Source organism: Coregonus lavaretus (genome assembly GCF_964263955.1).
Source record: "Coregonus lavaretus genome assembly, chromosome: 3".
In the NCBI taxonomy this organism is placed as follows: Eukaryota; Metazoa; Chordata; class Actinopteri; order Salmoniformes; family Salmonidae; genus Coregonus; species Coregonus lavaretus.
This window is the reverse complement of record NC_139990.1, coordinates 41753603-41766513: the sequence shown is the minus strand read 5'-3', so window position 1 is coordinate 41766513 and position 12911 is coordinate 41753603. Positions and strand designations below refer to the sequence as shown.

The window sequence follows — 12911 nt, the reverse complement described above, 5'->3', positions numbered from 1 at the left end:
CCTGGGAGAGAGCAAGAGTCTGGAATGTCTAAAAGGTAAACGGTCAGAGGTATGAGGGGAATAGAAACACAAGGTTTTCACCTGAACAAATACAACAGTGAGCAGGTGTTGCTTTCATGAGAACATTTTTTGTGACGTGCAGCTGGAAAATTGTTGGATGTGCATACATTGCACTTGAAACGATTGTAGGTAGCTTAACCGCTATTTTCGTAAATACCTCTGGAACAGCCAGAGGATGTCTAAAACTGACCTAGGAGCTCTGCATGATCACTGAGGCCGTTTGCAGCAAGCAGAAAAGGACAACTCTGCCGTTGTGATACACTAAAGCACAACGTTTCCAGCTGTATCAGATGCAGAAAGCTCATCTATTCTGTAAAGTTAGCTAAGGGCTGACTGTGAGAATCTCAATTGCATACTCCTCGCGTCCTCTCTCCTCTCTCCTCGCCTCCTTCTCAAAATCCATTGGAAGAGAATGTCAGAGGGGAGGGACATCTGGCTTTTTCATCCAATGGGTTTTGAGAAGGAGGCGAGAGGAGGCGATAAGGATGCGATTGAGATTCTCCCTCTGAGACCAACCATACACCGTCAGGGATATGGCGTCATGAAAAAAATATCGCCACCAGATGGCGATATAGGGTCATCTTACTACAGTACAGTACAATACTACCGTCACAGATGAACAGGAGAAACTTCAGTTGTAAGTATCTGCGGTACAGTATTATAACCTGTAGCCACTGTAGACCAGGTCTGATGGCTGATACACAGCGTTGTCTCTGGGACAGTGGTAGTGGCAGGCGCAGGTGTTGATGAACATCATGGGTTTCTTGATGGTTTTACCCTGAGCGCACTGGAACTCCACCTGCACTGTCTTGGTGCTGTGGGGTGTGCAGCAGCGGCCGTCAACACACACGCCACAGTACCGGGGCTTGTAGGTCTGGACGCTGGTGCAGTTCTTATAGCTGAACTGGACGGGTTTCACCGCCTTCTTCATCCTCAGGCACTTGCTTCCTCTCTGAGGATTTAGAAGAAGAAATTATTGTCAGTGGGTGAACACCGTAATACGTCTTTCATGTATTTTGTCAGAGCTCTTGTGAGTTTTGTTAGTTAGAAGATTTTCAATGCATTTAGTCCGAATGGCAAAAAAAATTATATATTCTGCCATTTAAATTCTTAATGTATTTTCCTTCTACAACTGTGATTTGGTATATATTATTAATACAGTAAGAGTTGGTTGGGTAGCCTACCTTAGGAACATAATTCTGCTGAAGCTGCTGGTGCTGTTTGCTACAGGGCCTGACGATGCACAGACGCGTCTGCTTGACCATCTCACAGTGGGTGTTCTTGTTGGTGACCCGGGTGGAGATGCCCATGCCACAGGTCCGAGAGCAGGCGCCCCACTCCGTAGTCTGCTCTATGCAGTTAGTACTGGGGTCCCACGAGTCAAACCCCACTGTCTCCTCCTGTCTGTAGGCTGTACGGGGGACAGGGAGAGATACACCGGATGAGACAGATGTTGTGACGTGGGAAATGCAGATGCATGCTAGATTGATTGATGGACATGAGAATTGCTGGGCAAAAGTGCATAAGATGTTAGACAGGCATTGGGATCTGTGTGGTTTGCATGATTGATACACCTGCATTGGTGTATAATCGGTATACAGGTAATCAAATTCACAGTTCTATCGGAATCTATTTCTTTAGGTGCCTAAAGTCCATTAGTCAAATATTAAGAACGATCCAAGGTACATCACATTCCAGAGCACAGGAAATTGAATGTTTTGGCTGGCTACGGAGGTCTACACAGAGGCTTCCTGGGATAAGTCAACTTGTCTCTCTCTGTACTCAGAGGCATTCAGCATTTCCCTTCACACAGAGCCAGCCAGGTCAACCCAGAAGCATGCAAGAATCCGTCTCTTGACTTTGTGGCTTGCACCAGAGTACCAGTCACGTCAGAAGCAGAGAGAAGTAGAGAGAGGGTCTGCGTCCCACATGGCCCCTATTCCCTATGTAGTACACTAGAGAGCAGAGAGACTGAGTGCTTACCAGCCATGGCGAAGCTTCCCAGGGCACTGGCCTCCGGTTGGGGCTCACACACCCACTTCTCACAGCACTCCCCTGGGACCGCCACCTTCCTGGGCAGAGGGCAGTCGGGGCCCGGCAGCATCACGTCCAGGTTGCAGCGCGGCACGCAGGCGATCTGGCCGTCCCTGCATGTGCACTGGTACTTGCAGCTGGGGAAGAAGGTCTCCCTGTTCCGGTACACTGAACCGTCCAACAGGCAGATGTCTCCCTCGTGAGCTGTGAAGAGAGGAGGACACAAGAAAAGCATAAATCAATATTTAAAACGTTTAATTTCCAATACTCATATCTGGATAAAATCTACAATTTCATATATTTAAGTGTGTGTGTCTTCAAATGAATGTGAATTGTAAAAACAAGGAGTTCTCAAATAATAGACAAAATACATCATCATCATCATCATCATCATTGATAGCTCTTGGATAGGGGCAAATGACTCACCGACACAGACACCTGTCCTCTGGTGTACATCGGCTGTGTAGTCGCAGTTCAGACCCTTGTGTGTATCACAGGGATTTATTTCCGAGCACACCTCTCCTTTCTGCCTCGCACAGACCAGACAGCATGCACAGTCATCCAGAATCAACTGGACCCCGGGGGCGCACATCGGAGGCTCCTGCGGACAGAGGCACCTTGTCGGACACACCTGCGCCAATATCTGGGAGCAAATCTGAAAATAAAAAGGTTAAACTGTTCAAATGTGATTTTTTTCAAAGTTGTTGCTTTCAAATTCTTAACATGATGTAGTTTGGATTAGCCTACTCTGTAACGTTAACTGAATGTATTTACCTGTGTTGAAATGCAGAAAATGAAAAGTGCAAGCTTAGACATCCTGATTCAGTGAACGGTCGTTTTCTCTTGGTAGAATCGTCCCTCTTCTGTGTCTTGCTGAAGCTCTGTAAATCCCTTTGGCGCGCTTCAGACGTGTGTGCAGAGGCATTTATAATGGTCCTGTCTAACGACATGGTGACGAGTGAAGGAGGGATGGAGGAAGGAGGTGACGGAGGGATCACCCCCCTGGCCCTGGTAGAGTCTGGGAATTCTGACATCTGATTGGATCAGGATGAGACTCACATTTTCCTGTTAGATCCTGAGTTCTTCACACACAGAGGAAGGCTACAGTACTAACAGTACGCTACATAATGATATACATATTTCAGTGAATCTATGTTTATTAAGGCGATCGATATATAGGACACATAAGATCATTTTTACAGTTTTATTGCTGCTATTCATATCAACAATCAACATTTTTCATGATCATTCAAATGAACCTACTTCAAACTAGTTCCTCCATTCCTTGATCTTCATTATTGTGATCATTACATATCTGGAATGAAAACATATCTAATTTGGCTGCAGAATAGATATAACACTGGTCGATCTAACTTGGCTGCAGAATAGATATAACACTGGTCGATCTAACTTGGCTGCAGAATAGATATAACACTGGTCGATTTAACTTGGCTGCAGAATAGATATAACACTGGTCGATCTAACTTGGCTGCAGAATAGATATAACACTGGTCGATCTAACTTGGCTGCAGAATAGATATAACACTGGTCGATCTAACTTGGCTGCAGAATCGATATCACACTGGTCGATCTAACTTGGCTGCAGAATAGATATCACACTGGTCGATCTAACTTGGCTGCAGAATAGATATCACACTGGTCGATCTAACTTGGCTGCAGAATAGATATAACACTGGTCGATCTAACTTGGCTGCAGAATAGATATAACACTGGTCAATCTAACTTGGCTGCAGAATAGATAAACCAGTAAAGCCCCTCTTGCATGATGGTGATTCCTTACATGTCAGTCAGCAGTCAGTGGGCAAGAGGTTTTCCCTTTGAAACGTTTGCTGGCTGCATAATTACAAATCTAGGGGGAAACTTAGATGGCTACTCCACCTGGGTTTTATCTAACAAGTTATGATGTGGTGGGTGCCTCTGCCTGAAGTAGGACAAATGAGGCAACTGGCTGAATGAGCCCACATGAGTGACATCACCACTATGTTTACCAGTGTTTTAAATACCACATCTGCGTCCCAAATGGCACCCTAGTGTCTTCCAGTGTTGTTAAGCCTGAGCATGTTCTTTTGACGCCCCTCTGTTTGAGATATAGGTTGTTGAGATTTGTGTCAGGGATTTGGGCAGTTGGAGACGGTGATTTGGGCAGTTGGAGACGGTGATTTGGGCAGTTGGAGACGGTGATTTGGGCAGTTGGAGACGGTGATTTGGGCAGTTGGAGACGGTGATTTGGGCAGTTGGAGACGGTGATTTGGGCAGTTGGAGACGGTGATTTGGGCAGTTGGAGATGGTGATTTGGGCAGTTGGAGACTGTGATTTGGGCAGTTGGAGATGGTGATTTGGGCAGTTTGAGACGGTGATTTGGGCAGTTGGAGATGCTGATTTGTGCAGTTGGAGACTGTGATTTGGGCAGTTGGAGACAGTGATTTGGGCAGTTGTAAAAGTATTGGGCTGTGTAGTGTGGACGTCACTGAGGACCTTGGTGGTGTAATATAAGAGGGGAGTTCATTGGCATTGTCTGTGGCCCAAATGGCAGCCTACTCCCTATATAGTTCACTATTTTTGACCAGAACCCTATGGACCTTGGTCGAAAAGTAGTGAACTATGTAGCAAATAGGGTGCCATTTGGGACACACATTGTGTGTGCCTATAAGTCAGCACGATGAGCTTATTTTGAATGGTGGCTGTGCAGTGTGCTTTGTAGAGGCCGACCGCTATGTTTATTTGGGTCCGATCTTTGGAGGGACAAAACTTACTGGTACCGATATACAGGTATCTGCCGACATACTGTTTTACAGTTGGGAAATGAAAAAGTGAAATTTTTCCACACTGAAATTGCCATCCAAAAGAGCAATTGTCCAAGAAATATACTTCAAATGTTGAATTCTTATATTGTGACAATAATGACAATAGTGACGCATCATGAGAATGGCTAAGTGTTCAGATCAGCATGAGAGTCCCCTTTCTCCTCCTATTTATTGAATATCGGTTATAAGTGGAATTATCGGTCGATATCGATATACACTACACGGCCGATCATTTCGGTGAAATGATATATCACTCGGGCTCTAGTGCTTTGTATTCATAATTCAGACTACACCTGCCGATATGTCAACTGTTGACTGTTTGATTCAATTCATATTTTGGAATCCAGTTCTGCATTCCTCCCATTTTTGCCATTCTCTCCATGGAACATTCTTTCCATTCCCCATTTATCACCAGTCACAACAATCAATGAAACATCTCGGCTACCTCCCCTAGAACTAAAACAATGCATGCTGCGTCCAATCCTTCTATCCCTGCTTGCGTCCCAAATGGCACCCTACTCCCTATATAGTGCACATAATTTGACCAGGGCCCATATATATAGGGCTCTGGTCAAACGTAGTGCACTATATAGGGAATAGGGTGCCATTTGGGACGCAGCCCCTATCCATGCTCCCGCCAGAAGGAGCAGCTGCTGGAAAAGCACCTTATAAATGACCTGAGATTCAGAGCAGCTCTCTCTGCTGCCAGTGACATGATTCACTGCTGGTCAAATAGTGTTCGCTCTGGAAGTTGAAAAATGTCAGACTTCACAGTTGTGTGTTTGCTGACTGGGTCTGGTGCATTCCTCTGGAGCGAGACCATGAAAACTCTGCGTCAAAGCCATCCATACCGGGAGACAAACGTTTTTGATGTGCTTTTTCTTTTGACTTGGAGAAATGTAAAATATGATTGTATTATGATTGAAAATGTAAATAGAATCGAAAATACATTTTCTAGCTGATGTATTTTGATGCCCTGGCCTAGCTCTTCTGTATTTTCTATGCTGTAATACAGTAAAAATGTATTAGCAAAACAACAGAGCAAAGCGTTTTTGATGTACTCCTTCACTTGGATAATTACCCTTGAATTATTAACAAAATAACCTACCAAAAATAGAACAGAAAGGTCATGGTTTGTTCAGTGTCTCTATCTTAGGCCTATGCATTTTCGTGAGCTACTGTATTTCCCATGCCCCTTTTCCCCCTACTGTAATAAGAAACAATTACAATACCAGAAAAACCCAGAGCAAAATCAGTTTGATCTCGTTATGTAAAATCTAGTGAATTTGTGAAGCAGTCACATACAACATTCTATCCTGTGGTCTCTAGAAATCAAACTCAGTGATAGCCCTTCCAACCAAATCCCTTTTGAACGTTTGTTTCCCCCAATCCCACTCAGCCAAGAAAATAAAGATTAATGCGTCCGAATTCAGAGCGTAATTCCAGAGAGTGTGGTAGGAAGTCTACCTACGCACATTAACGTAACCTGTGAAATATTTCTGCCCTCCGCTATGCACCTTTGGCCCAGCAGACGGACAGGGCAGACAGGGCAGGTACTGTGAATGATGGACAGGCCATCCAGGCCCCTATATCCTACATAGTGCACTACTTTTGACATTTACATTTTAGTCATTTAGCAGACACTCTTATCCAGAGCGACTTACAGTTAGTGAGTGCATACATTATATATATTTTTTCATACTGGCCCCCCGTGGGAAACGAACCCACAACCCTGGCGTTGCAAACGCCATGCTCTACCAACATCCCTGCCGGCCATTCCCTCCCCTACCCTGAACGACACTGGGCCAATTGTCTCCTAACCTATTTCACAGCCTGTATAATGCGATCTGAAAACATGCGGTTCAGAGTTAGTCATAACTGGGTTGACATTATAGTGCTAATGATGTGGGTTTGACAGAACACTGGCCACGGTCTCTGTGACATTTGGGGCTGCTCACTCACTGGCCTGCAGGGCTGAGGTCAATACAACTTCTGAAGCTCAGTGCAGCCTCATTGCCAAACGTGATGGTTGGAATTCTAACGCCAGTTTAATAAGGATAAAGAGGTCAATAGTTAATAAAATGTATTTGCTTTGTTCAGCCTAGATTTCCTCATGCTCCATTGACAATGTTTTTCCAAACCTGAATGGCTTCTGCAGAGGGACCAGTTGATACCTGCTACTCACTACATGGGATATAGTGGAGCTTGATTGTTTTCTCCAAGACAGAACAGATGTAGTTGGAGGAATAATTCAAGGGACAAGTTTGAAAGGAAACACTCAGATAATTGAAGTTTTCCATCAATCAATGTTTTTGAGGTTCTGAGGACTCCAATACTTCCCACTGCCATTAATCAATCTTTCATCTCACATAGCTACCTGTCAAGGGACTTAAACCCGCAACCATCCGTATGTCAGTCCAACCTCTTGATGTACGTGCTGGTGTTGTACAAGGACATTATAATGCATCTTCACAATCTTTAAACTGTACAGCCTCTATTTTGTCAGCAGAGTAGTAATCTGCTTCTCAGACACTTCTGCCCAAAGAGTCTGGTGGACCAATGCCTTCGTTAGCCAATAGAAAGACAGTGAGAAACCTGTGCATAGGCATTGGCTTAATTGTCTTAATCTACCAACCCAAACATCTCCAACAACACCTTCCCCCTAACACACGTCTTCGATACGTGTCTTGCCTCCATTTGGAACCATGCCTCGCAGTCGTGTGATTCGCAAAATGTAATAATGACAAATACAGTGCATTCGGAAAGTATTCAGAACCCTTCACTTTTTCCACATTTTGATACGTTACAGCCTTATTCTAAAATAGATTAAATAAATACAAAATTCTCATCAATCTACACACAATACCCCATAATGACAAAGTGAAAACAGTTATTTCTAAAAAACAGAAATACCTTATTTACGTAAGTATTAAAACCCTTTGCTATGAGACTCCAAATTGAGCTCAGTTGCATCCTGTTTCCATTGATCATCCTTGAGATGTTTCTACAACTTGGAGTCCACCTGTGGTAAATTCAATTGATTGGACATTATTTGGAAAGGCACACAACTGTCTATACAAGGTCCCACGGTTGACAATGCATGTCAGAGCAAAAACCAAGCCAATAGGTCGAAGGAATTGTCCGTAGAGCTCCGAGACCGGATTGTGTCGAGGCACAAATCTGGGGAAGGGTACCAATAAATGTCTGCAGCATTGAAGGTCCCCAAGAACACACTGGCCTCCATCATTCTTAAATGGAAGATGTTTGGAACCACAAGACTCTTCCTAGAGCTGGCCGCCCGGCCAAACTGAGCAATCGGTGGAGAAGTGCCTTGGTCAGGGAGGTGACCAAGAACCTGATGGTCACTCTGACAGAGCTCTAGAGTTCCTCTGTGGAGATGGGAGAACCTTCCAGAAGGACAACCTTCTCTGCAGCACTCCACCAATCAGGCCTTTATGGTAGAGTGGCCAGACGGAAGCCGCTCCTCAATAAAAGACACATGACAGCCCGCGTAGAGTCTGCCAAAAGGCACCTAAAGACTCTCAGACCATGAGAAACAAGATTCTCTGTTCTGATGAAACCAAGATTGTCAGTTCTGGTCTGCTTAAGGGGGTAACTCTCCCATAGGCACCAATGCTTTAGCAGCTGGGACTGGTCTGCTTAGTTCATTGACTGTATATGAACCAGAAAAAACTAGAGAGTGGGATGTCTTGCGTCCTATTCCATCTCTGGTATTTATGGTTGTGAAATAGTAGTGGTAGTGTTAGTAGTGATAGTGGTAGTAGTGATAGTGGTAATGGTAGTAGTAGTGGTAATAGTAGTAGTAGTGGTAATGGTAGTGACAGCAGTAATAGTGGTAGTGGTGGTAGTGGTGGTAGTAGTGGTGGTAGTAGTAGTCAGGATTGAGGGAAAGATGAACAGAGCAAAGTACAGAGAGATCCTTGATGAAAACCTGCTCCAGAGCACTCAGGACCTCAGACTGGGGCGAAGGTTCACCATCCAACAGGACAACGACCCTAAACACACAGCCAAGACAACGCAGGTGGGGCTTCGGGCCAAGTCTCTGAATGTCCTTGAACCTGATCAAACATCTCCGGAGAGACCTGAAAATAGCAGTGCAGCGATGCTCCCCATCCAACCTGACAGAGTTTGAGAGGATCTGCAGAGAAGAATGGGAGAAACTCCCCAAATACAGGTGTGCCAAGCTTGTAGCGTCATATCCAAGAAGACTCGAGGCTGTATTCGCTGCCAAAGGTGCTTCAACAAAGTACAGAGTAAAGGGTCTGAATACTTATGTAAATATTTCAGGGGGGGTTTTGGAATACATTTGCAACAATGTCTATAAACCTGTTTTTGCTTTGTCATTATGGGGTATTGTGTGTAGATTGATGAAGTAAAAAAACGATTTAATCAGTTTTAGAATAAGGCTGTAACGTAACAAAAATGTGGAAAAAGTCAAGGGGTCTGAATACTTTCTGAATGCACCATATGTAAGAATACTGTTCATTGACTACAGCTCAGCATTCAACACCATAGTCCCCTCCAAGCTCATCACCAAGCTCATCCTGGACTTCCTGACAGGCCGCCCCCAGGTAGTGAGGGTAGGCAACAACACATCCGCCACGCTGACCCTCAACACGGGGGCCCCTCAAAGGTGTGTGTTTAGTCCCCTCCTGTACTCCCTGTTCACCTACGACTGCATGGCCGCACACGACTCCAACACCATCATCAAGTTTGCTGACGACACGACGGTGGTAGGACTGACGACACAACAGGGGTAGGACTGATGATACGACGGTGGTAGGAATGATCACCGACGACGATGAGGCAGCCTATAGGAAGGAGGTCAGAGACCTGGCAGTGTGGGTAAAAGATCAAGGAGCTGATCGTGGACTACAGGAAATGGGGCTGTAGTGGAGCAGGTCGAAAGCTTCAAGTTCCCCTGTGTCCACTTCACTAAGGAATTAACATGGTCCACACTCACCCACACAGTTGTGAAGAAGGCCCTCAGATCCTCAAAAAGTTCTACAGCTGCACCACTGAGAGCATCTTAACTGGCTGCATCACTGCTTGGTACGGCAACTGCAAGGCACCCGACCGCTAGGTGCTACAGAGGGTGGTGAGTACGACCCAGTACTTCACATGGGCCGAGCTCCCTGCCATCCAGGATCTCTATACCAGGTGGTGTCAGTGGAAGGCCCAAAAAATTGTCAAAGACTCCAGCCACCCAAGCTATAGGCTGTTCTCTCTGCTACCGCACAGCCAGCGGTACCAATACACCAAGTCTGGAACCAACAGAACCCTGAACAGCTTCTACCCCCAAGCCATAAGGCTGCTAAACAAGACTGCTAAATAGCTAATCGAATATGCTACCCGGACTACCTGCACTGACCCTATTTTGCACTAACTCTCTTGTACTGACTATGTGCACACACACTGGACTCTACCCACACAGTCAATCATACTTACACTGGCAACCCAACCCAACACACACACACATACACCTACACACACACACACACACACACACACACACACACACACACACACACACACACACACACACACACACACACACAGACACACACTTTTACACTCACCACATACTGCAGATACTGTCTATTATCTATCCTGTTGCCTAGTCACTTTACCCCTACCTATATGAACATAGCTACCTCAATTACCTCATACCCCTGCACATCGACTCGGTACTGGTACTCCCTGTATATAGCCATGTTATTACCTCGTACCCCTGCACATCGACTCGGTACTGGTACTCCCTGTATATAGCCATGTTATTACCTCGTACCCCTGCACATCGACTCGGTACTGGTACTCCCTGTATATAGCCATGTTATTACCTCATACCCCTGCACATCGACTCGGTACTGGTACTCCCTGTATATAGCCATGTTATTACCTCATACCCCTGCAGATCGACTCAGAACTGGTACTCCCTGTATATAGCCATGTTATTACCTCATACCCCTGCAGATCGACTCAGAACTGGTACTCCATGTATATAGCCATGTTATTACCTCGTACCCCTGCACATTGACTCGGTACTGGTACTCCCTATATATAGCCATGTTATTACCTTGTACCCTTACACATTGACTCGGTACTGGTACTCCCTGTATATAGCCATGATATTACCTCATACCCCTACACATGGACTCAGTACTGGTACTCCCTGTATATAGCCATGTTATTACCTCATACCCCTGCACATCGACTCAGTACTGGTACTCCCTGTATATAGCCATGATATTACCTCGTACCCCTACACATTGACTCGGTACTGGTACTCCCTGTATATAGCCATGTTATTACCTCATACCCCTGCACATCGACTTAGTACTGGTACTCCCTGTATATAGCCATGATATTACCTCGTACCCCTGCACATCGACTCGGTACTGGTACTCCCTGTATGTAGCCATGATATTACCTCGTACCCCTACACATTGACTCGGTACTGGTACTCCCTGTATATAGCCATGATATTACCTCGTACCCCTGCACATCGACTCAGTACTGGTACTCCCTATACATAGCCATGATATTTTTACTCTTTATTGTCATTCGTTATTCACTGTGTATTTATCTGTAACTCTGCATTGTTGGAAAAGGACCCATAAGTCATTTCACTGTTAGTCTACACCTGTTGTTTATGAAGCATGTGACATATGAAATTTGATTTGATTTGTCTAGGGGATTGTTAGTTCTCAAGGATTATATTATTTAAAAATCTATATGTCCATGATCTTTTCTACATACTTTATATCTGGTTTTAGTTGTTTATAGGGATAGTTCACCCAAATTACAAAATGACATATTGGTTTCCTTGCTCTTTAAGCAGCCTATGGATAAGGTATGACAGCAATCCATGCTTTGGTTTAGTTTCCCTGCCACTGTTTACAAATGCTAACGTTTTAGCATTTGTGGTACAAATACCATTCAAGTCATGGGACCATTATTAGCCTTTTTCACGCATCATAAGTATCTAGAATTGACTTATAATAATTTGAAAATGATGCGCGAAAAATGCTAATATCAGTCCCATTACTTGAATGGGATTTCTGCCACAAATGCTAAAACGTTACCATTTGTAAATAGTGCCAGACACTGCCAGTGAAACTAAACCAAAGCATGGTTTGCTGTCATACCTTGTACATAGACTGTTTACAGGGTAAGAAAACCAATGTGTCATTTTGTAATCCCTTTAAGTTTACACTGAAACCATTTTGTTTTTTTACAGTGTTTGGGCTTAGGCAGCCTGCCCAAGGATTTCAATGGCAGAAGAATCCCTGAAATATGTCCAATATGTTCACTGAGGCCGAGCTCCCTGCCATCCAGGACCTCCATACCACAGGAGGCTGCTGAGGGGAGGACGGAGCAAATGGAATGATATCAAACACATGGATACAATGTGTTTGATGTATTTGATACCATTCCACTTATTCTGTTCCAGCCATTACCATGAGCCCGTCCTCCCCAATTAAGGTGCCACAAACCTCCTGTGCTCTATACCAGGTGGTGTCAGAGGAAGGCCGAGCTCCCTGCCATCCAGGACCTCTATACCAGGCGGTGTCAGAGGAAGGCCGAGCTCCCTGCCATCCAGGACCTCTATACCAGGCGGTGTCCGAGCAAGGCCGAGCTCCCTGCCATCCAGGACCTCTATACCAGGCGGTGTCCGAGCAAGGCCGAGCTCCCTGCCATCCAGGACCTCTATACCAGGCGGTGTCATAGGAAGGCCTGAACATTTTTCAGATACTTTACTATATAGATTTCCCCCCCCATCCCTATTCAAATTATATCCAGAAACTCAGTGACTACTTTTCTCATGTTATCGGTTTGTCAAGCTGTCTGTTGTTTTCATGGCAAGAAAATCATTTTAAAAACCACTTGGAATAGCAGCTGATGGTGCCTGTCAAAGGAAGTAAGTCCAGTTGAATAACTTGAATAATTTGAATGAATAGGTTTATGGTG

General features: G+C 44.9%; 1 protein-coding gene across 1 annotated transcript; it reads right to left on the bottom strand.

Moving 5' to 3' along the window:
* Positions 1-718: 718 nt before the first annotated feature.
* Positions 719-2910, bottom strand: LOC311117090 (CCN family member 3-like; the record flags this gene model as incomplete). Its single annotated transcript, XM_084157482.1, has 5 exons — positions 719-1012; positions 1245-1471; positions 2044-2298; positions 2521-2749; positions 2869-2910. 5 exons carry the CDS (start codon positions 2908-2910, stop codon positions 719-721), a joined length of 1047 nt encoding a protein of 348 aa, XP_084013608.1.
* Between the last annotated feature and the right edge of the window lie 10001 nt (positions 2911-12911).